Source organism: Lipophrys pholis (assembly GCF_963383615.2).
Source record: "Lipophrys pholis genome assembly, chromosome: 9".
In the NCBI taxonomy this organism is placed as follows: domain Eukaryota; kingdom Metazoa; phylum Chordata; class Actinopteri; order Blenniiformes; family Blenniidae; genus Lipophrys; species Lipophrys pholis.
In genome coordinates this window covers 20943553-20967579 of record NC_137639.1, presented here as the reverse complement: position 1 = coordinate 20967579, position 24027 = coordinate 20943553, and the positions used below count along the sequence as shown (strand labels likewise).

The window sequence follows — 24027 nt, the reverse complement described above, 5'->3', positions numbered from 1 at the left end:
AGTGCAGAGTCTGCACAGTGAAGTCTATACACCTGCTGATACAAGCAGTCATTTTGCATTCTGCTTTCTGCAGCCGGCCATGTCCCTGATGTGCCAGTGATTATTCATTCATACCTGGACTCTGGCTTCACCATAAATCATTTGATCTCTATTCTTCTTGTTCTCACTTACACGCTCCTCTATCTGCAGCGCCCAGGCCCACCACTGCTGAAGTGATATATGGATGTGCACAACATGCTCATGATGGCACCAACACGACCGATGAGACATCCAAGGAGTGCTTCTCACATGCAATGCACACAAGTCCACCATTTTTTTTTTTTTTATGTTACATAAATACATTACATGAAGAACAAACACAATCACGACAACTAGAATCTAACCTTGTGCGTCCATTTATACAAAAAATTTCAGCCTAGAGACTGTCGATGCTGCTGGCTGCAAGCCTCGGTATTCTGCAGTAAAGAGGAGGGGCAGACCTGGATTCCTATTGGTCCGTTTGGAGGATGAGACGAAGTCTGATTGGTCGAGGACCCCAGCGCGATGAGACGCTCGGTATTATGATTAGCTGCCTGCGTCTGCGGTGGGCGGGACTTGCGGCCCTCCTCCAGTAGCCCATTCGCTTGAGGGTGTTGGGGGGGGGTTCTGGTTGGAGGTTGGGCTGGGGCGGGGGGAGGGGGGCGCTTCTTCCTGCAGCGGAGTGGTGCGGACAGAGGAGTGGAGTACTGCGGCAGCCGGCAGAGCCGCGGAGTGAGACCAAGTTGTGAAAAGGGAGCAGTGCGGCTCGTTAGTCCCGCCGGTCTTTTCATCGCAGGTATCAGAGAGCAAAGGAAGGAAGCGAATCCCCGCGTGATGCTCCGCTTGAGACCGCAACATTTCATTTGAGAGACGCCGCACGGGGGGGAGATTGTAGCCTCTTGGCAAAGGTTTGAGAGACTATTTATTTCCCAGTTTAAATGAATACTCCGTCAGATTGACCGATAGACATCTCTGACGTCTTTTTTTCCCTCCGTCCTTCTTTCTGTGAGAAATTCAAAAAACCAAACTGAGCAATATTTCATTTCGTTTTCCCAAGGCGAGGTATTTTTGCGATAATTCACCGCGAGGGGCTGACACTTCTCAAGCCGTGCATCACCTGAGAGGAGAACGAGACTGACTGCGCCAACATGGGGGTAAGATTGACGAATACAACTTTTTAACTGCGTTGTAGTCCTCCTGAAGTGGCCTGGCGAGTGAGAGGTAGCCCGATGTTTGAGGGAAATGGTTTCAAACGGAGCCGTGATGTCATTTTTTCCCCTTCTGGAAATCCCGTTTGTCTGAGTGACATTGACTCTAATGCGGAACTGTGTTTTAGCCCTTGTCTCCTCGACTGCGACAAACTGCTGCTGTGTAGTGCAGAGGTGGACAGCAGCCCTTTCATTTCACTTCGTTATTTAACGCCACGTTTTGATTTGAATGCAATGACATTGGGGTTCGTGTTGCTATCATTTATTTCAGTGTCAGGAGTCAAAATGATGATATGAAATAAAAAATCTGATGCTTAGGTCTGTTAAGTAGACTATTTCTGTGTGGTTGAGAGGTCGTTGGTGTGTTTTGTGTGTTTTACGTCTCTGACAGGCCGTGATTTGGCTATAACCTTGCCAACCAGCAGGCCTAATCGGTTTAGTCCTCTTGGGTGCTCTCGTGAGGAAGAGAGGGAGGGTGGGCATGTAATGTTCACCCTTTTCATGAACCTACACTCGAACAGAATATGCTTTTTTTAATGATTATTTTTAATATCGCATTTACATGCAAGTGTTCTGCTTAGGTGTCCCCAGGATGGATGGAGATTGTGTTTTGTGACCTCCTACATGCCTTCACTGCCCCCTTCCAACCCCCCCCCCCCCCCCTCCCCCTCCCCTGCTGGCACTTTCCTCTCTCTGGTCCTCTGGCGCAACACAATGGAATGATTTTGATTTTGAGGGGGTGACCAGGGGGAAGATGTTGAGTCCACCTCGTCCTGGACATCCATCAGCTGAGGAGTCTCATCCTCAGCACCCTCGATGACCCGTGCGTCATAATGCGGTTACCGGGAATAAGCGCCTCACCAGCTTATTTCCCCTTTAATTTGTGACATAACGGGACTAGATAATCGCTAACAGTGAACACATTTACACACACTACAGATTCAAATTTGAAGGAAAAAAAAAAAAAAAAAAAAGCGATGCGCCCTGTTCGCAAGTTACGCGACGATTTGTTGGGAGTTAAATTAGTCACTGTGATTTTAGGTTTTATTCATAAACCATTATTAACGCCCCCGATCTTTGTCCAATAAACCCATTAGCAATTGGCACAGTGAGACCTTTTGGAAAAAACACAAAACAAAAAAAAAAAAAAAAAAAAAAAAATCGAATGTGCCACTGCCGGTTTGAGCTATTGCGCAATTTCTGCTCCACCGCCATCCTGCTCGAAGGGGTTGTAATTTTTAATCTGCTGCCCCATGCAGTCTGCCTCCTGGATGATGCAGTGGCATGACGCTGCAGACACAAGCCCGTGCGGAGCTGAGAAAGACCCATCACTGCCGAGGCAGTCCAAACCGCTGCCATCGCAGTAACAGCAGCTGACGTTTCCCCCCACAACCACCACCTCCGCCCTGCCCATCACCCCCTCCTGCATGCGGCATCTCATGTTTTCTCGTTCAAACATGGCTGCGCGCTGCACGAAAGAGAGACTCCGGTCCGTGTCTGGGCCGTCGTTCCGACGTGGGAGCCAAGCCGGCAGTTATTAGTGGGCACTGCGTCAAAAAGGGATGGCAAAAAATAAATAAATAAATACATTTGCTTACGCATGTTCCGCCGCTGTGTGGAAGTTTGGTTCACCAACGCGAGGAAGAGACGCAGAGTGGAAACTGCGTGTCATTCCGCCATGTCTCACACCATTCCAGAGTGTGGGTTAGAATAATCACAGAATGGGTGTTTTTTCACCGAGGTGACCCTGGATGAGTGGGGGAAGGACGGGAAGGACGCATGAAGGGATGGAGGAGTGGCGTGTAACTCTACCAGGAGTATCACCACACGATTACACTTGCACATCAGTTTTCTTTTATTTTTTCTTTCTATTTTTTTTTTTTTTTGGTCTTCCGAGAATTTCGCACTGGCGCACTGTTCCATCATTCTGCCAGCTGTCCTTTCCCAAGGCCGCAGGGGGCATCGCTTCCGACGTGCCTCCTGCGTCAAACTAGGGGCGGGGCCACCGGTGTGGAAATTCCCAATAAAGAGCTGTGATAGGCTGATGCGAGGTGCGACGCAGAAAGCACCAGGTTAAGCTGCATCAGTGATGCTATGGAGCAAAAGCTGGAACATGTGTCAAGAGCACCAGAAAGAATAGAGAGAGAACCAGCAGGTTTGTCTGAGAGCTCTAGATATTTCAAATCCCTATTCTGTCACACACACATTCACATCCTCCTCACTGTTCCTCTCACTGCATTGACACAGCAATGAGTATATAGAAGTGGTGGAAAGTGAGATGTGGGTTTAAAAAAAAAAAAATGCATGCATCAAATGCTGCTTTTCACCTTCAGACATGTGACACAGATCGTGCCACTCCTGGAAGAACAGGAGAGACGGTTAGAGAGGGGGAGGATAAGTACGGACGGGTCTGCAGGTGTAGTAAGAGAACGAGAGAGGGATTTAAAGTAAGGGAGGTGATGTATGGAGGGGGAGGGATGCTCGGCGCTAGATCCTGTTACAGGATAATGACCCGAGGCTCACATTACCGTGGTTCACGTTTCCTCCCGCTGCACCTTGTGGGGATTGATTATCAGGCGGAGAGGAGACAGATGGGAGAGGAAAGGGAGGGACAGGCTTGGGTGGGTGCTCCTCATAGGAAAGATGTGCCGTTGCTGAGCTGATGACCCAGGAGAGCTTAAACGTGTAGTGTTTTCTTTTTTCTTTTTTTTAACAGTCAGTTTATCAGAAGGTCATAATGGCTGATGATGTGGGGTGGGGCTGCTGTGAGAGCAGTATGCCTGTTAGCATCAACTTCGCTATGAGACATTGACTGGACCTAATGATTATCCCACGATATAAAGGATTTTGAAATACTACATCTCTTTATATTTGCACTAGTGGAGGTGTGCACAGTCCTAGAGAAAAAAAAAAGAGGTGGTTGAAGGTAATTCAGGAGTTGGATGGCATGCGGTCACTGCAGAGGCCCAGCCCTCCGTTTGGTGCAGAGTGCTGCACATCCCTCCCCATTGCACCTGCTGCCTGATCATGATAGGTTGCACTGTACCGAGGCTGAGTTGTCCCACGCACCTCAGGAGCCAATAGAAAAGCATGCCTGTACGGGAGCCCATCGGCCACAAGGTCTTTACTGATTAGCCTTTTGGTCCTGTGGCCTGGGGGTCAATTAAGGCCAATATGATGACCTATTGCAAAGCTCCTTCATTGTGTCCTTCAAAGCACTTCGCTGTCTGATCAATAGAAATCTTTTATAATGAGAACAAATTTCTGATTGAGACTACAGCTGAAGGATAAAGTCCAGATTTCTCCCGTGGCTCAGCAACTAGACTACAATTAGCCTCTTAACTGGCGTGAGACTAACAGGCCCGAGCAGTGAGCTCAGCGCTCGCTTGTGTAATGCTAATAAATTGTAAAGGTCAATGCTGTCTCCTTATTACTTTAAGAAAAGATAAAAGTGGACTCGGTGATTGATGTAGCCAACAGTTTTCCGACATTAACAAGTTGATGGTTTCCCATAAAGAGAGCGATTCAGATGGGTGTTCAGAGTGCCTCACTACAGCAACATGACACAGTCAGGGTGTTGTCCTGGAGATGTGTGTGTGTGTCTATATGAATACACCAAAGTACATTGTGTGACAAGCCCACTGGACAACGTTTTACATTAATAAAAAAAAAAAAAGGAAATTCATATTATTCAATTTGGCTATCAGTTAATATATTGCCACATTGTTCACAGCAAAATGATTTTCCTCTCATTTGTTCAGGCCCGATACACCGGATATAACAGATCGTGTCAGCATCACAAAGGGCTGCGTCCTGATAATCTGATATGTTAATGGCTATTTGGGTAGTTGTGCAAGTAGCAGCTGTGTCTAAGGACGGCGTGCGTGTATGAACATCTGCACATTTCCGTGTGGCCACCTGCCTGGAGGGGAGTCCTAAGGTGCCCTCTCTCACACTGTGGCAAGAAGCCATGCTCTCTACCAGCGCCAAAAAGTCGAGATTTACAATTCTAATCTAGACCAGGCTCACACACGGGCAAAGAAACCCACGCCATAATTCAAGTTCTTCACAGCCCCACCAACTGGACAAAAGAGCATTGCATAATAGGGACGTTTTAGGAAGTAAGGTAACAGTTGCACAACTTGCGTTACTGGGATGAAGAGATGACAGAACAGAGAGATGGATAGAAGGAAAACAGGGGTTTCAGTTTTGGTAGGGATTTTCAGTTTGCGTTGTGTGTCTTGCCGTTGATTATTTTGAGACAGCACACACAAGGCAGATGTTTTCAGAGCTAAAATGAGTTGTTCTCTGTTTACATTCATGCGGTTTAGAGATCAAGATTTTCATCCACTTGATATTACTTGGCACAGTCACGACTGAATCTATTGTTGTAGCTCATTCCATCATGTTAATCCGAGGCTTGCTCAGTTACACAAAGTGCACAGTTTTCACTATTTTATTTTTACATCACTCTTTGTAGTTTGATATTTGTAATCTCTTGAAGAATCATTTTCATGTGTCGTGACTTTGTTGAACGGAAAGAAAAAGAAAGTGTCTTGAAAAGTTTCTATTTTAAGGCGCTTAATTATAGGTTTAAAGTAACAATCTAATAATTGCCTCACGCAGCATTTTGAGAAGCGATTCACTGAATAATTGGCACCTTGACAAGAGAGAGGATGGGGGGGGGGGGGGGGGGGGGGGTAGTGGGCTAATCCAGTGTAGTAATCAGACTAGCTAATCCCAACAGCCATGTCCCTTGGTCAACAGCCTGAGCCCCCCTGTGGTCCAGAACCCTCATCCTACTGCAGGAAACAGCAGATGGCCCAATGACCTTGCAATGTCACTCACTCACTCACTCACTCACTCGCACACACACACACACACACACACACACACACACACACACACACACACACGGACACACAGCACGGTTATGATATCATGACCACAGCTGCAGAGATTCAATTAGAAATAGATGGACATTCAGTGATTTAAAGATTATTTTTAAAATTTTTGGCAGAAAATAAAAACAGGGATTCAGGAGATCAAGTTTGACAGGAATCCTGTTTTTATTCATTTTGTATATGGGTCATATTTTAAAGCATTGCATCTATGAGTAAAAACAATGATGATGCACTTGAAATGACAAAAAAAAAAAAGTAAAAAGCTGAAGCCAGTGGTTCATTTATGAATATCCTATACATTCTATGGATTCCTTTTGCATATGAGCAATATACAAAAATCATAAATAATGATATTCCTTTCTTTTCATCACCACTTTCAATTGTAGCCCTGAGTTATTCGGAATTTTACAGTTTGTCTGAAAGTTAACAGCGACCTACCACATTTAATTGAATTGCCGAGAGCATTTCATAGTTTAACTCCCTGAACAGAAACACTTCAAGGATCCCATAGTTATCTAATCACTGTGTCTTTAACAGATAAACATTTGGATATTGATCACACATTATCTAGTCTCTACTTTTTTACCATCAAAACTAAACTCTGCTGCATTCAAACTTTTTTGCAATTCACCAGTGGAAACACCCCCTAGAATCTATCTAACGCAGATGTTATGAAAATAAAATGAGTATACATATAGTCATGCACATCTGGCTTTGAGCAAAGCAAATATTTCCAGTCAACAGTCATGTGATAAACTATCGTCATGCCACGATGCTGCTCCCACGTGGTTAGTGCTTGATGATCTTCTGGAGAGGACGAGTAGACGCATAATATGTACGTAACTATGACAAACACTGTGGTGGTTGCGGGACAATGAGTAAAAAATAAAAAATCTAATGTGGAGCAAAGGTTGTTTGGTTTTTTATGCCTGCAAACCACTTCCTCATTTGAGTTTTGGCGAGAAACCGAATGTCTGTACAACACCCATTAGTCTGTGCCTGCACAAATGGTTTTATGTGTAGTTCAACTTCCCACTCCCAGACAAACCCTCCGTTGCAGTGCGTGCCACAGCCTGTTGTCCTTAACAAAGTTTGCATGGTACTTCTCTTAGATGCCACTCCTAAACCATGACTATTCGTTAGACATGTGCGGCATAACAGAGTAGTAACATTCAACTTCAGTTCCCATTCACACATTTGAATTTGCCTTAAATACAGTGAAACATTAAAATTTTAGAAAACTATCATGTCAACTGACACTGATGGAAGATTTTAACTCGCTCTGTCCTCTTGAGGGCTTCATGCCTGCATGATGTAAGTGTCTTGTCTTCGCTGTTTTATCACATTATTTTACAGTGGCTGGGTTTCTCTCTGATTCCCTCTACATCTCTCTCACTCTCTCTGCCGCAATGCGTTTAGACGCTGCACATACGGACTGTAGCCAATACAATGACTCACCTCTGCTCACACAGACACACACTGACATGAGCACACTCAAACGCACACGGATTCCTTGAATCAATTGGCCGCCTGTGTTATACAGCAGTGAATACAGTGTCCGGTTGCAGCTGCATCAATTATTAGTTATCCTGCATCACATCAGGGGATCCTATGAGTACGTACAAGGCCACTGCTGAGCTTCGTCACCATGCCAATGGCCTCTGCCAGTCACCATGGTTACCTGCCCTCCAAAACACGCTCCCTCATCAGTGCTGTTCGCATCAGGGCAAATAGCAATATTTAGTTTTTTCAGGCCTTCATAATAACTACAGGTAAAATCAAACATGGGGGCAGGTAGGCGACGCGTCGGCTTCACTCAAAGATGGATGTTTCAAGCAGTTTAATAATAAGTAATAAGCCAGTATGTGATGGTTTGTGGCAGTATGGAATTTGTGGATCTGCAGGAGATATTTCTATTTCCTCATGATGTCAGAGACACGTCTGTCTGTCACTCTGTGTCTGACTGCTTGTGGGAGAGTAAGCGTCTGTAATTCCAGCCACAAGTCTCTGTTTCCTTCCTCAGGACACAGGGGACTCATTAAGTTACCCAGAGCTGTATGAGGCAGCTCAACACCCACTAAAGACAGCACATATTTTCTGAGTTTAAAATGGTCTCTGCACAAATATTGATTACTCAACGCAACAGTCAAGTAACATATGTAGCAGCAAATGTGAAATCAGATGAACATTTACAAACAATATTGGAGTTTTTGTAGATTATTTGTGCAGTTCACCAGGCATCTTATCAGGTGGCTAAAGTGGGCAAAAGTTGGCAGGCTGTCCCTTTAATCAACAATGATTGAGTCGCAAGCCAAGTGACTCACACAAACCCAAAACAGGTATGCACTTAACATACTCAACATGCAGCAGACGCAAACAAATGATAAGCTGGCAGGATCTGTCCCTGTGAGTCATGCTGATAACCACTCATTCATGGCTGCAAACAAACACAAACTTAAGGGCACACACATGCACCAGCAGTAGGGATATAACCCATTAGCATATGACAACACTCAGTCAAAGTGACACGCTCACATGCATACAACATAAGTGAGGTTGTGCAATCTATTAGAGTGGGGTCACTGTGGCTCAAAACTGACACAGAGCCAGCAGACAAGGACTGCTGGTCAATATCTAATTAGAAGCATGAGGAAAGGGTGACAGCAGCTTCTCTCACTCACTCGCTCACTCCCTCTCTCATCCTTTCTCCACCTGCCTCTCTCTCTCTCTTTATTTGTCCCTGTTTCTCACCTCCCACCGATGTCTCCCTTTCCATGTGCCCAAACCTGTCTGTCATCCACCCACTTCACATCTACCTCTCTGTCGCTTTACTTTTCAGCACATTTCTCTTTGTTTGGCCCTCCCTACCAACCGCTCCCATTGTGTAGGTTCCTGTGCATGTGTGTGCTTGTGTGTGTTTGATTTAAGTAGAAAGGAACCGTGTGTCCACGTTTATATCACTAATTCAAGCGTGCATTTTCCCGTAGGAGCAGGTGCACTATTGGACTGACAATACGTTCTAATTATGTATTTCCACTGATCAGACATTGACTGGGGAAAGACCAGACGGAACAATACAATAGCTGCAAATTTGTACACACTCACTTGTGTTGCCTCAGCACACTTGAATAGATGGTATGTCTGTATTTCTGCATGCTATTCAAAACCTCCAATCTCAAAATAGAGATAGTATGTGTATACAGGACATATGTGTTCACACACACACACACACACACACACACACACACACACACACACACACACACACACACACACACACACACACACACACACACACACACACACACACACACACACCCACACCCACACCCATCCAGAGTTAGTCTCTGAGGGGGATCAGCAGCAGTACTTTTCCACTGCATCAGTCTCTGCTCTGTGCAGCCTCACCAGACCTGCCTGGTCTTGCTGCAGCAGGAGATTTGCTCACCTGTTCTTTTGTTGCAGAACTGTGTGTGTGCGTGTGTGTGTGTTTGCATATGTGTGTGTATTTGCAGCCAGGTCAAACATCTTCTCTCCCACTCACATGCTCCTCCCTGCCACACACACACCATTTGTTTCACAATCAAAAGTGGTCGTTGAGCAGCACTTCATGGTGAAATGAGTGAGAGTCATCACGAATATGATGCTTTACGAGAACATTTTTATGACCACAAACCAGAAAGACGGGTCTATGCAACCATGTATGAATATCAGTGTGTGGAAACCGGATTTCACAAGAGTTTCACTCAACAGCAGTACAAGTCAGAAACCCAGTGGCAAGCTTGTCTTTGTTAGTCACGTTTTGTTTTTCCCTCTGTAGGCATGTGTAGTTTGGGTGTGTGAAGATGTCTGTCGACACATGGAGGATCTTGACTCCTCATTCATGCTGCCTCAAGGTTGCTTTTACATTAAATTAATTTGACTCAGAAAGTGTATATATATTCAAGAGGATTGTGTTCAAGGGCAACCACTCCGACAAATCAGTCGAGTAACAATGAGCTGGACATTCACTGCAGACACTGTTTCTGCCTGGTTGCACCACTAGAGGGTGGCCACTGTATTTAATTCAGCACAAAGTTATTATAAATGCCTTTATTCCTTTGTGCAACCAGAGCCTCATTTAATTTAGGTTGAAAATCAAATGTTAACGTTCAGACATATTTCTGATATGCTGACCTCTGATCTTAAATTGAGATGATTACTGCCATTGATTACTAGTTGGTAGGTATTGACGTTTCTGCCTAACTCAGAACAAATTATGGGCCATCCATTGCAGCTGGGCTGTGCTACGCTTGCTGTCTGGTCATGAACTCAGTGCTTGCAGTCATCGGTATTTATGTGACTACATTGATTAGCCACCAAGCTCAGTTTTCTTGATGACCACGTCGTGTCACTGAAAGGACCCTGCAGTGGGACCCAGTCACACCCCATGGGAGGGATTCTTGTCTCTCTGTGTCACCTCTGACCTTTGATGAGGCACATTTGTATTGATGTGGCCCAGCGGTCAGGCTGCTGTCCTTCCGGACAACGGGTTAGAGTTACAATTATAGAACTAGGAGGACTAGAATATGCAGTGCTGGAGAAAATCAGGGTTATTAATAGGCCTCCTATGTCTGGTTTAACAACATAAGCCAATTTCTAAGAGGACAGTGAGAGTAAGGAGGGTGGCGGCTGGAACAACTCACACTGAAGTAAATCTGGAAGAGTCAAATAAAGACATCTAATGTGTCTGCGTATCGGTCTAATTTAATTTTCCAGTCAGTTCAACATCAAAGTGTCTCTGATGCATTAGGTCTAATGCTGTAGAGCATACTGGGATCTAGGAAGGAGCCTTTTGATGACTCTACAGTCAGTATTCCTGCTCCCTGTCATGTTCCTAATGCTCACCACTGGATGAATACTAAAAGGAGCAGGAAGTGATCACTTACGACCCACATTTTGAGCTGTTTGCACTTCATATGTTTTGATGTTCCTATCAGGCCGTTGAAGCCCTGACATCATACCAACAATTATTTAATCAGTGAAGCTGAAATGGGGACATCGGAGGTGACGGCAGGCGCATGTTTGGATGTGTGTAGATATTTCTGTTGGAGCAAAGCAGAGCTGCCAGGTTAACACAATAAAATAATAGGGTCTTAACTTTTGAAACCTTATTCCTCAAATCCTCATAAATGGACAATAATTAAATTATTAATGAGAAATACTACCGATCTCATAAGGCCACTTCTCAAGGATACAACATTATTTACTATGTGATGGAACAGAGAAACATCAAGGGCATTCCAGTAAAGCCCCCTGGCTTTATCTCTTTTGCAGTCAGTGATTGACGACTACTCTTAGGATGCCAGACAGAAGCCTTCTGAACAGTTTAGTAATATGAAGCGTTTTCATTCAGCCAGTTTAGTTTTCTAGGTTATGATCCTGTCATCTACAAGCCAAGAGAGCAATTAAGATGTATACAAAGGTTTACAGGCTAGTATCTCCTTAATCTAGTCAAAAGGCATGTGTAAAACATATGTGTGTGTCTGTAGTATGGGCGGTCAGACAGTTACCGCGTTGCCACCACACAGGACAAAGATGACCGATCCCCCAAGAAGAAGAAGGGGGCGGCGACCAAGGACATGGATGACCTGAAGAAGGAAGTGCCCATTGTGAGTAAAACCGTCTTTCATCTCAGAACACTTGTCAAATTTCACATCGGTGTCTCATGTGAATCCGCTTTCATTCATTTCTTTCAAAGTGTGATTTATATGACGTGTGTCCAGTGTCTTCGTTATGTCATTTCTGCCCATTATCCAAATGGAAAAATGTGTTTTGCCGATTTTAGCAATGCAATGCTTATTTTTGAAGAGAAATAATATTTTTTTCTACAATACAAAATGATGTATTTTTTGTGGTAAGAGGGGTGAATTGTTATCAGGTGGTCGTCACTTTGATCCCACATTTCAGCACAAGAAACAGAGCCCAGGGTCACCGTACCTTGCTGCCCTATTACTCTGTTCTCTCAGGTGAACTGCATGCGTAGAGTCCATGTACAATTAACCTGGAGTTTTGGTGGATGCTTGAAAAAAGAAATCTTAAAACACTATTGCATGGTACATGTTTATTTCAGGCCTCTGTCTGTCCGAGTATTAATCTATGTTTTTCTTTGCATTTTGTTTTATTTTTCAATTCTCATAGACGGAACACAAAATGTCCGTGGAGGAAGTGTGCAGAAAATTCCAGACTGACATTGTTCAGGTGAGTTGATGATACATCTGGTTTAGATTCTAGTTTACCACTAGGTGGCGTCAGAGTATTTTTAATTTTTTTTTTAGTTACTTGATATTTCATTGTACTGGAAGCTTTTTTAAGTGTAGGAATGATATAAGTGCTAAAGTTATTTAGATGTTGTTGTTACACCTGAATAAATCTCTCTCTCTCTCTCTCTCTCTCTCTCTCTCTCTCTCTCTGTCTCTGTCTCTGTCTCTCTCTCTGTCTCTGTCTCTGTCTCTGTATCAGGGCCTCACCAATGCCAAGGCAGCAGAGTTTCTGATTAGGGACGGTCCCAATGCCCTCACTCCTCCACCCACCACCCCGGAGTGGGTCAAGTTCTGCCGCCAGCTGTTTGGTGGGTTCTCCGTCTTGCTCTGGACCGGCGCCATCCTCTGCTTTCTGGCCTACGCCATCCAGGCAGCGACTGAAGACGACCCTGCAGGCGACAATGTGAGCGCCCACAATTCGCCACACAGATTTTGCACCAACATATTCACATCTGGCCTGTTTACACCTCATTACTACATCCGTCACAGTCAATGCCCTGAAGAACTGACACCAATAACACACCAGCAGAGTCACTTCAGTGTCTAACACACTGAACCCTGTACCTTCCCACAGCCCACATTTATATGTGGCATGGATGGACAACTCTCATCCCTCAAAGGTTTGACTACCAAAGCATTTGAGAATTGCGACTACTCATTTCAGGAAATGAACTACCAGCATGTTTCTAAATTGAGTTAATCAAGTCAACATGCATGCATTTACTTCGAAATGCATTGTGGAGTGTTTTTGTTTTATTATTATTATTTTACACAAGGTTGAAATGGCCTTCCTCCCTCCATCACCTGGGCAAGTAATGAGTCACTGATTATTGAAAATCGGTTAGGCTGGGGGACACCTTCCTGTTGTCTCACAAATGTTTAAAGTTCTTTCTCTCTCTCTGTATCTCTGTCCTTCTCTCCCTGCAGTTGTACCTGGGTATTGTGCTCACGGCTGTTGTCATCATCACTGGTTGCTTCTCCTACTTCCAAGAGGCCAAGAGCTCCAAAATCATGGAATCTTTCAAGAACATGGTGCCTCAGGTACGCCTACAACTGACTACATAGGACATGTTGGTTGAGAATTATTACACTTAAATTGATTTACCACATATGTAAAATTAGTTTGATTATCAGAAGCCAAATAGTTTTAGGATTTCAACAAAAACTAATTATAATTCTGAGACAAAACAAAGAAAAAGTTGTAACGGTGTTCAGCATTAGCTGGAAAATCAGTAAATGCTTCTGGATGGAGGTTGAGTCTCCGTCTTGATTTGAACCGGAAGGCGCTGGATGTGAAAATGCCTAAAAAAAATTTGATTGTTCAGAATTATTTTGATTACATCATGCGGAAAAAAGTAAACAAATGAATAAATGTAAAAAATCACTATCACTTTATGAGTACTTTTCATGTTGAACACATAAGGTCTGTTTATAAGCGTTACACAACATAAAAGCTCATAATTGCCCCTCCTGCTACAACAACATTAATCTGTCAGTCAAAGTCTATATTGAACTGTCCTCCCACTGCCACTGCTTGTCAGCTGCTAAACCTTCACCTGTTTCCTTTGTACTGAATTTCATGTTCGGATAAAAGAAGCTGCACAGTCAGAGGTTGCCAGTTTTTGACTACAGATAACAGGACATACTATTTGTTTTGATTTCAAATGCTTGAAATATGATTAAAACGTACCCTGACAGCTTGTGCAGTCAAACCTGCCTGCAGGAAGATACTTACAGATGAATGAATATGAGAAGAAATCTTTGCAACCTTATGAACCTCCTCAGATACATGTTTGTTTGGTTTTCTTTCTGATTTCTAACTTCTCACTGGTCTTTTCTTGCAGCAAGCGTTGGTGATCCGTGAAGGTGAGAAAGTACAGATCAACGCTGAAGAAGTGGTGGCTGGAGATTTGATTGAAGTGAAAGGAGGAGACAGGATCCCTGCCGACGTCAGGGTGGTGTCAGCTCATGGCTGCAAGGTATACACACACACACACACACACACACACACACACACACACACACACACACACACGATCATCATGTCAAAGGTTTGGCTTCCTGTTGAAGTTAACTACATGTATATTGCTGCCCCATAGGTGGATAACTCCTCCCTGACCGGAGAATCAGAGCCTCAGAGCAGGTCGCCTGACTGTACCCATGACAACCCCTTGGAGACTCGAAACGTTGCTTTCTTTTCTACCAACTGTGTTGAAGGTATTGTCCCCATGGCAATTTTATTGTGTGCTCTAATTGAGTTGAGTGCCTGTGGTGAAAAATAAAGCCACCAAATGTAATGAAGTTCTGGTTATTTAATAAACCTGTTTCCTTAAATGACTATTAAAGATGCTTGCTCACGGTAGCACAATAATAATAAAAAATAATAATCACTCACTCTTTGAAAGTAATAGATTCTTTTCTTAATTCCCAAACCAGGCACAGCTCGGGGCCTCGTTATCTGCACTGGAGACCGCACAGTCATGGGCCGCATTGCCACTCTGACCTCGGGCCTAGAGACCGGCAAGACACCCATTGCCAAGGAGATTGAGCACTTCATCCACATCATCACTGGTGTGGCGGTCTTCCTGGGGGTCACATTTTTCATCCTGGCCATCATCCTGGGTTACTCCTGGCTGGAAGCTGTCATCTTCCTCATCGGCATCATTGTGGCTAATGTGCCTGAAGGGCTGCTGGCCACAGTCACTGTAAGTAGATCAGTGAGGCTATTGTTACTGCATACTTCACTCTCTGGCAGTTTTTATTTTTAGCCCGTGCTGACTTAAGCTTATTGCATTAACACAATAAAGAAAAGGGATCAGGTTTATTATAAATTGAACAGAATGAACAGGATCAGTACCGACGGGCTTTTGTCGGCTGTAGTGTTTTAAATCATCTATTCATGCATTTTATTTTTTGCTCATTTTATAGTGAAACAGATTATTTTCAATTGATTTTCTAATTCGATTACTTCAGTTTTTGCAACAAGTGCTTTCTTAACACCCTGAATAACAGCGCAGCGTAACATCATGAACGTGTGTGTCTGCAGGTGTGTTTGACTCTGACTGCCAAGCGTATGGCGAAGAAGAATTGCTTGGTGAAGAACTTGGAGGCTGTGGAAACACTGGGCTCCACATCCACCATCTGCTCCGACAAGACGGGCACTCTGACCCAGAACAGGATGACCGTGGCCCACATGTGGTTTGACAACCAGATCCACGAGGCCGATACCACCGAGGACCAGTCAGGTCAGTGAGAATAAGGACGTCACAGACGTCGCTGATGTCTGAAATATTCTACTCTAAAATACTTTACTAGTCTTTCCAATAACACTTCCTTTTTCCTTTCTCTTGTGCAGGCGCCTCCTTTGACAAGAGCTCAGTGACGTGGCTGTCTCTGTCTCGTGTCGCCGCTCTGTGCAACCGCGCCCAGTTCAAAGCTGGACAGGACTCGCTGCCCATCCTGAAGCGTGACGTGGCCGGTGACGCCTCGGAGTCTGCCTTGCTCAAGTGTATCGAACTCTCCTGCGGCTCAGTCAGGCTGATGAGGGACAAGAACAAGAAGGTGGCCGAGATCCCCTTTAACTCCACGAACAAATACCAGGTAAGTAATGGCTTAATATGTCTATTTACAAACAACTGATATCAACAGGAGTATTAATATCGATGCATATTATCTGTATATTCATTGTATCCAAGGTTTTTTTTTAACACTCATTTCTTTTCTTCTACCTCAGCTATCCGTGCATGAAACGGAAGATCCTAATGATAACCGCTACCTGCTGGTGATGAAGGGAGCCCCTGAAAGGATCCTGGACCGCTGTTCCACCATCATGGTGCAGGGCAAGGAGCAGCCTATGGATGAGGAGCTGAAGGAGGCTTTCCAGAATGCCTACATGGAGCTGGGAGGACTGGGAGAGAGAGTTTTAGGTAAATATAGAGCCATATTGAGAGATATTCGTAACATCTCACTGCATATTGTATTTCTTCAACACGTCATTTTCATCATTGCATAATAATTGCATAACCTAGTTGGATTTTCTATCCCTAATTCCTTTTTTAAAGTGTTTTTTAAAGAGAATAAAAGTTTAAAATTATTAATACATAAGATAAAGCTGTATTTTCCCAGTTCTGAAAAAATACATTCATTCAGCGAAGGTGCAAAAAACAAAAAAAAAATAAAAGATTTAAATCATTTTCCAATAATTCTTTTCGCACACTGAAATCTCCACCTATTTTGGATATATTACACTATAACTGAAATATTTTGTGGATTCTTTTTTGTTTTACGCTTAAAATATACATAAGAAATTAAAATCAAAAATAAGATATCTCAAAATATTTGAAAATGTCATGTTATCAACTTTTTGTCCTATTCTTATCAGTTGCTGGCCAGAATTATAAGAATCAACATTTTTTGAAAGATGCTTCAAACCTTTCACTCTCATTTTTGAAGGCAATCGATTCAGATCATTTCAGCTGTCGTGCTGTACATAGATGAGAGGAGCTAACCGTGTTTGTCACTCATTAAGCCACATCACATTTCTTCTCCTTCTCCAGGTTTCTGCCACTTGCTCATGCCAGAGGACCAGTACCCCAAGGGCTTTGCCTTTGACACGGACGATGTTAACTTCCAAACAGACAACCTCTGCTTTGTTGGTCTCATGTCCATGATTGATCCTCCTCGTGCTGCTGTGCCTGATGCTGTGGGCAAATGCCGATCTGCTGGTATCAAGGTGAGCTACATCAACTCTCCTTCAGTGGAGCTGACCTTAGAGTTTAGTCCATCAAGGCTGATTAAAAATGTTTTTATTTTCTTGTTCTTTTAGGTCATTATGGTCACTGGTGATCACCCAATCACAGCCAAAGCTATTGCCAAGGGAGTGGGCATCATCTCTGAGGGCAACGAGACAGTGGAAGACATTGCTTCTCGTCTCAACATCCCAGTCAGCCAAGTGAACCCCAGGTGAGCGGCGCCAGCGCGTACTGAGGAACACACACTGAACAAGCTCACAGCCTTGCAAATGCCAGCAAACTATTAGCTACACATTGATGTTTGACCATCTGTGTTGTGTGCGTTTAGGGACGCCAAGGCCTGTGTGATCCATGGCACAGACCTGAAGGACCTGTCTCAGGATCAAATGGACGATATCCTGAGGAATCACACAGAGATTGTGTTTGCCAGGACCTCCCCGCAGCAGAAGCTCATCATTGTAGAGGGATGTCAGAGACAGGTTGGGACAATCACCTAAATATTGTTTTAAAGCAGTTGTGTTTTTTTAGCTATGGGGAATTAAACATACGGCCCAAACCCCACCGGCCAGTGAGAATGACTCGGCAAACAATTATAGTCAAGATATTCATGCAGCAGTAAGAGCAAGTTAAATAGCATGAGCGTGGAAGTCATACTCCAGTGAGCACTGAAGGCCAAACAGTAACTCGACAGTGGCCCAACGGTCTGGAGACAAACGGGTTTTAAAAAAATTATTCATTTTCAGAACATATTTTGTACTTCCTTGCTATAAATGCTTGCTATTATAGGTTTACATGCTATATTTTTCTGTTTCGGCTCCACTGAGAACAAACGGGGCTGTTCAGGCTCTCCTGATTTAAAAAGACACTCCCTTGCCATTGCACGTTCACACCAGCAGATGGCGCTAGCTTTCCACTATATGAGACTATGAAGACTTAAAATCATACACAAAGCTTGTCTTTACTCTTTCATGTTGTTTAAGAAGATGACACAGTCAAAATATTTATTTGCATTTATATGAAAATACAAAACAATAAGTTGAAGAAAAATTGACAGATTTTTAAATTATGAGACATTATGCAAAATGCAATTATTTATAAATTTATACTTTTATTTTTGCATATACAGTATAGTTGATCTTTCAGAAAAAAAAATGAAACCAAATACAGTTAAATCTGTAGCAATTGACTGTGATGCTAATATGTAATATTAAGGTATCCGTCTATATTCATATATAATAGCAATGCTATTTATTATTCTTATTATTGCGTTACAAAGGTCATTTTTGACTGGCATGTATGTTGTGATGAGCGAGTCTCCCTGGAAATCAAGATAACGTCATCTATTATAGAATATAGCAATGGGAGATCAACAAATTGTAGCTTCTTTCATGCTGTTAACGTCCTGTCCATTCTCACCACTTCCAGGGTGCTATTGTAGCTGTGACAGGTGACGGTGTGAATGACTCTCCCGCACTGAAGAAGGCCGACATTGGTGTTGCTATGGGAATCTCGGGTTCCGATGTGTCCAAACAGGCTGCCGACATGATCTTGCTGGATGACAATTTTGCTTCCATTGTCACTGGAGTGGAGGAAGGTGAGAAGCCCCTGAGGACGGACGTGAAGCACAAACTGAAAGACATACTGACACATTGAAACTTTGAATCAGGGGGCTGGATTTATGGGTTCAGATGTTTCGTTCTGTTTGACAAACAGCTGGAGTATGTGGTGTATAATGCTGCATCTTTGGTTTTCCCTCCCTTCTAGGTCGCTTGATCTTTGATAACCTGAAGAAGTCTATTGCCTACACCCTAACCAGCAACATCCCAGAGATCACCCCCTTCCTTTTCTTCATCATCGTCAACATCCCCCTGCCACTGGGAACCATCACCATCCTCTGTATTGACTTGGGAACTGACATGGTAAGTACTTTTCAAACACTTATACTTTGATATAACCCTAAGAGAGACTTTATCACTGAATAAAGCTCCTTCTGATCTGTCAAACACAAAATGTTTTCATTTCTTCCCCTTCCCCCAGGTTCCAGCCATCTCTCTGGCTTATGAAGCAGCTGAGAGCGACATCATGAAGCGTCAGCCCAGGAACCCATTCAGGGACAAGCTGGTGAATGAGAGGCTTATCAGCATTGCCTATGGACAAATTGGTAGGTGAACTTAAGATTGCAAGCATGGATTCAGGCTATAAATTGCCTCAGATCTGGATTGAAGTCTGATCAGGGTTATCTGGAAGTCATTTTTGTGTTAGAAACAACTCAATCCCCCCCTGTGGCGGTTACAAACAATCAGAACAGAATCATCTTCCAACATATCTAGTTTTGGGAAAAACTACATTTGAAAAGTTCAAATACTTAAAAATGAGTTACTCAATATCTATGTGTGTGTTTCCTCAGGCATGATCCAGGCTCTGGGAGGCTTCTTCTCCTACTTTGTCATCTTGGCTGAAAATGGCTTCCTCCCATCCAGACTAGTCGGCATCAGGCTCAACTGGGATGACCGCTCCCTCAATGACCTGGAAGACAGCTATGGGCAGCAGTGGGTGAGTGTGTAGACCCATCAAAACAACTCTATAGAAGATTTCTGACCGGATATCTATCCCTTCATTACACTGCATTAGTTGTCAGCTGGTACAAAGTGTGTTAAACTGCACTGAGCCTAAGATGAACACTGGATGTTACAGACAAAATGTCTCTTAACCCATTGTTCTTGCTCTCTTGGTTTTGCTCCTTATCTCACGATCTGCCTGCCCTCTCCTGTCTCCTCAGACATATGAACAGAGGAAGATTGTGGAGTTCACATGTCACACAGCCTTCTTTGTCAGTATCGTGGTGGTGCAGTGGGCTGATGTCATCATCTGCAAGACCAGACGTAACTCTGTGTTCCAGCAGGGCATGAAGTGAGTGCAATCGTGACGCCACCATCACACAAACCTCCCTTCACTTTCTCCCTTGCCACATTGGCATAAATATAAATCACATGATTCTGTAGATATTTCTTTGCCTGAATATCTCCTGCGTTTCCCACCCCAGGAACAAGATCTTGATCTTCGGCCTGTTTGAAGAGACAGCCCTGGCTGCCTTCCTGTCCTACTGCCCAGGCATGGACGTGGCACTCAGGATGTATCCACTAAAGTAAGAGGCTCTACTTCTTTTATCCCATAGTTCAGTTTTGTTAAAACACATTCAGTCGTGCATTTATTTCTGCGTTTTTAATGCTTCTGCTTTTCTTTCTTTGTCCATAGGCCTACTTGGTGGTTTTGTGCATTCCCCTATAGTTTCCTCATCTTTGTTTATGATGAAGTTCGAAAACTTATCCTCCGCCAAAACCCTGGAGGTTAGTAGTATTTTCTCTTTCAATGTTGTGTAATGTTGTAGATCTCCAAATGCCATTGTTGGAGCTCTGCAGAAGCCAAAAACCCATCAGTTGATTTGAGTGAAGGGCTGAAGCACGGACACACGTGTCACTGAGAAGCAGCACATTTGGATTGTACTGAGGAGTTTTTGATGATTTGCCTCGTTGCTTTGTGAACTCCTCTTCATGCACATTTTGCTTTTTTACAAGGAACAAACAAAGAAGATAATTTATTTATGAACTTATGAAGACGTACCTCTTATTTTAGACAAACTGAACAGCACAACAGCCTAATTTGTGTCTTCACGTCTCCGCCTCCTGGCAAAAGAAGTTACATTTGTGTCTGGCAGACATGAGAAGAGTTTATTCTATTTTGTTTATCTAAACCAACATGAAAGGAACTGTTATTCTAGCTTATTAAATTAAATTCCAAATACATTTGGTGATGTTTTCTTGGGTAAAAAAACACATTATTAGTAGTAGTAGTAATAGTATTATTATTATTATTATTATTATTATTATTATTATTATTATTGTTATTGTTATTATTATTATTATTATTGACAAAATTATTAATTGAATTGGCTCTGTATAAATGCTCCAAAATGAAATAAATAATTGGAAGTTGCTCATGAGGTGTATCTAATATACTGTAGTATCTCATATTTTGAGATATAAATGTATAAGATGATGACACATTATATAAAAAGTATATACATTTCAATAATTACATAGCACTTGACACCAACTACAATAATATCAAAAATATCTATTTAAATATGCCAAAGTTTACACACAACTTAATGGAAAACCTTTATTGCGAGTATGAATTTATGTTTATTAAGAAAATTGATAAGAACTTGTGTTAGAGGTTTATTTTTGTTGACTAAATATTGAAAATGTTTCATTAACTCTCCCTCTTTTTCTTCTTCTTCTCATTCTGCAGGTTGGGTGGAGAGGGAGACATACTATTGATCAATGGAGCGTCATTGCTCAAGCCCCTTACATCTTTCACTTATTTCTCCCCGCTGCCACTCCATCTCCACATCTCCAGACGCCCTGCCCCCTAAAAGACAAAAACCGCTTTGAAGCAATTTTCATCACTCAACTGCCCCAAAGATTAAAAACAGCAAAAGCACCTTTACAACTTTCTACATCGGCCTGCCCCCTTTCTCCCCACCTCCTATGATACTCTTTGCATGTGTTCTCTCACTGCTGTGTACATAAACCAATATATCTACCAAACGGCAGCTGCATATTGTGTATGTAGATCTGAATGAGCTAAAGATACAAATTGAGTGTCTATGCTCTGCAAAAAAGGGCCATTCAGCTTCCTCCTGTCCCTGCCCCGCCCCTCCTCTGTCCCCTTGTCTTTCTGTACACCTGCGTTGCCCTCTCCTTCCCCTTCTCGGCAACCCTTTGCTTGTCCTCCAATCACACACAGATATAAAGATCACACAGTGAGATCCCACCGCCGACACCACTTCGACTGCCACCGCTCGCCACCGTCTCCTGTCCGTGGAGGACCAGCGCAGTGGTCATCTCCCTGACGTTCTCACTGCGTCCATTGTCCTTCTGTTCCGTTATCAACGGCCACAGTGTTGTTGTTTTTTTAATATGTGGGGTGGGGGGGTGGGGTTTGATGATTTTACTTGTCTTTTTTTTTTTTTTATTATTTCTAAGATGGGAGGGGAGGTGTGTGAGAGCTGCTTTTCCTCATTTAGGTCTAACAAAGCACACCCCATGGCGTCCTGTTCCACCCCCCACCCTACCCTACCCCCCCGCCCCTCTCCTCCTGCTGGTCTCTCACGGCTCTCCTCTCCCTTCCCTCCTGCCCCGATTGTCTCTGTTTGTGTGCACTGTGTGAACCATTTACCTTGTTAATACCTATTACAGTACACCCCCCAAGGTGGTAAATACAACTCAATCTTTCTGTGTGCTCTAGGAAATCTATATAATTCTATACTGAATTTAAATGAAACAATAAAAAAAGAAAAACACATGTTGGAAAAACAGCTCAAGAGAGACATTCATGGAGACCATCAACAACATTGGTGAGATTTGGAAACAGTAAGCGATGTCTGTCTCTCTTTTTGTATTTTCTTTGGTTTCAATTATTTTTTTGCTGGTTTTTCTGGAGGCTATTTAAAGCAAAGCAGGGTTTTAGGTTGTGTTTATACCAAATGACGCAAGACACCAACCAAGGCTTTCAGGTTCCTGTCACTGCAGGTGAATGGGTATGATGTGGTGCAGTGTGCCGTGATGTGGTGAGTGGTGAGTTCATGTGCCTGGGGGGTTCTCTTACCGGATCAGATCCAGGCCTGGTTCACTCCGGGTCCTGGTGCTGACCTGTCTGCCCTCTCGCACCCCCGGGGTCTGTGTGCATGTATGTGTTGGAGACCAGTGAAGGGCCAGCAGTCTCAGGCTGGGTCTTTCTCAGATGGCTGAAAGGGTCGAGATTCAAGAGAAAAAAGAAAAAAAAATACACAACTAGTAGAACATGTGTGTCAAATAAATGAAATCAACACCAATAAAACATCTAGAACATTTAATACAACCAAGACCCGTCTGTGTGTCTTTTCTCTGTTTTTGACTCATGAACTGAATTTTGTTTTATTCACCTCTCTGCATGGAAATAGTTTGAAATGTATTGGTAAATGTGTGCTAAATTGTATTCACTCTACAATCTGTTTGTGGCTGGAGCCTTACAAGAAGACCACATTCAGAGGCTTGTGTATTTTGTTATTTTTTTATTTACAACAAAAGAATGGAAGCTATATATTTTTAGTGCTAATATGTCATTTCTTTACCTGCATCTTTGGGTATTAGACAGTTGCTGGGATAATAATGCCTTTTTTTCTTTAAGTTTTCCACACATGTGTAAAGCTTTAGTAGATTGGAACCGTTTGTGCTGTATCCTCACCATTATTCCAATACATGTATTCAAAGAAAATAAAACAATCCAAATTAATTTCTTCTCAATATGACATGCACCCAAAGGAACATCAATAAAGCGAGTTACAGACAAGTGCCCGTGTTGTTTAGCGCAGCAGAAATGACCGCATGTATAATTGAGGTTAAGGTGCCACCTAGTGTTGTGAAAACATGTGCATTCCAAACTGCACAATATGTCAACTTCCAGAGGAAAAAGAGTTGGCAGCGGCCCAGGGTAATGCACCAAAGACATTCAGTAAAATATATCTTTCTTGTCTCACTTCAAATTCAATGAGATCTGAGATAAGGATCACTATCTGCAGGACTGACTTTAAATAAAATACAGAGCAGCATCACGTTATTTCCCAAAAGTCATAGTTTAAGTACTTTTTTTTTTTTTTTTTTTAGAAAGTGACACATCTTGAGGTTGTGTGTTTAGGGAAGAATAATAACTTCAGTGAATAATAAAATGAGGAAAGAGTTGTATTACTGTAAATAAAGCAAAGCTGTACATCTTTTAACTTCAGGGAACAGAATGTAATTGC

At 43.0% G+C, this 24027-nt stretch overlaps 1 protein-coding gene across 2 annotated transcripts; it reads left to right on the top strand.

The window, feature by feature from the left end:
• Nucleotides 1–692: 692 nt before the first annotated feature.
• atp1a3b (ATPase Na+/K+ transporting subunit alpha 3b) lies at nucleotides 693–23574 on the top strand. Of its 2 annotated transcripts, none has more exons than XM_080471374.1 (23): nucleotides 693–926; nucleotides 1076–1172; nucleotides 11701–11781; nucleotides 12311–12370; nucleotides 12632–12835; nucleotides 13360–13473; nucleotides 14277–14411; nucleotides 14532–14649; nucleotides 14869–15137; nucleotides 15479–15677; nucleotides 15788–16032; nucleotides 16166–16358; nucleotides 16989–17164; nucleotides 17258–17394; nucleotides 17512–17662; nucleotides 18609–18777; nucleotides 18948–19102; nucleotides 19221–19344; nucleotides 19591–19736; nucleotides 19963–20093; nucleotides 20227–20328; nucleotides 20439–20530; nucleotides 21495–23574. In XM_080471374.1, exons 2-23 carry the CDS (start codon nucleotides 1167–1169, stop codon nucleotides 21521–21523), a joined length of 3036 nt encoding a protein of 1011 aa, XP_080327500.1. In that variant the 5' UTR covers nucleotides 693–926; nucleotides 1076–1166; the 3' UTR covers nucleotides 21524–23574. The 2 variants fall into 2 exon arrangements, with proteins under 2 accessions (XP_080327500.1, XP_080327499.1); XM_080471373.1 differs by having other exon boundaries at nucleotides 695–926; nucleotides 11662–11781.
• Nucleotides 23575–24027: the final 453 nt, after the last annotated feature.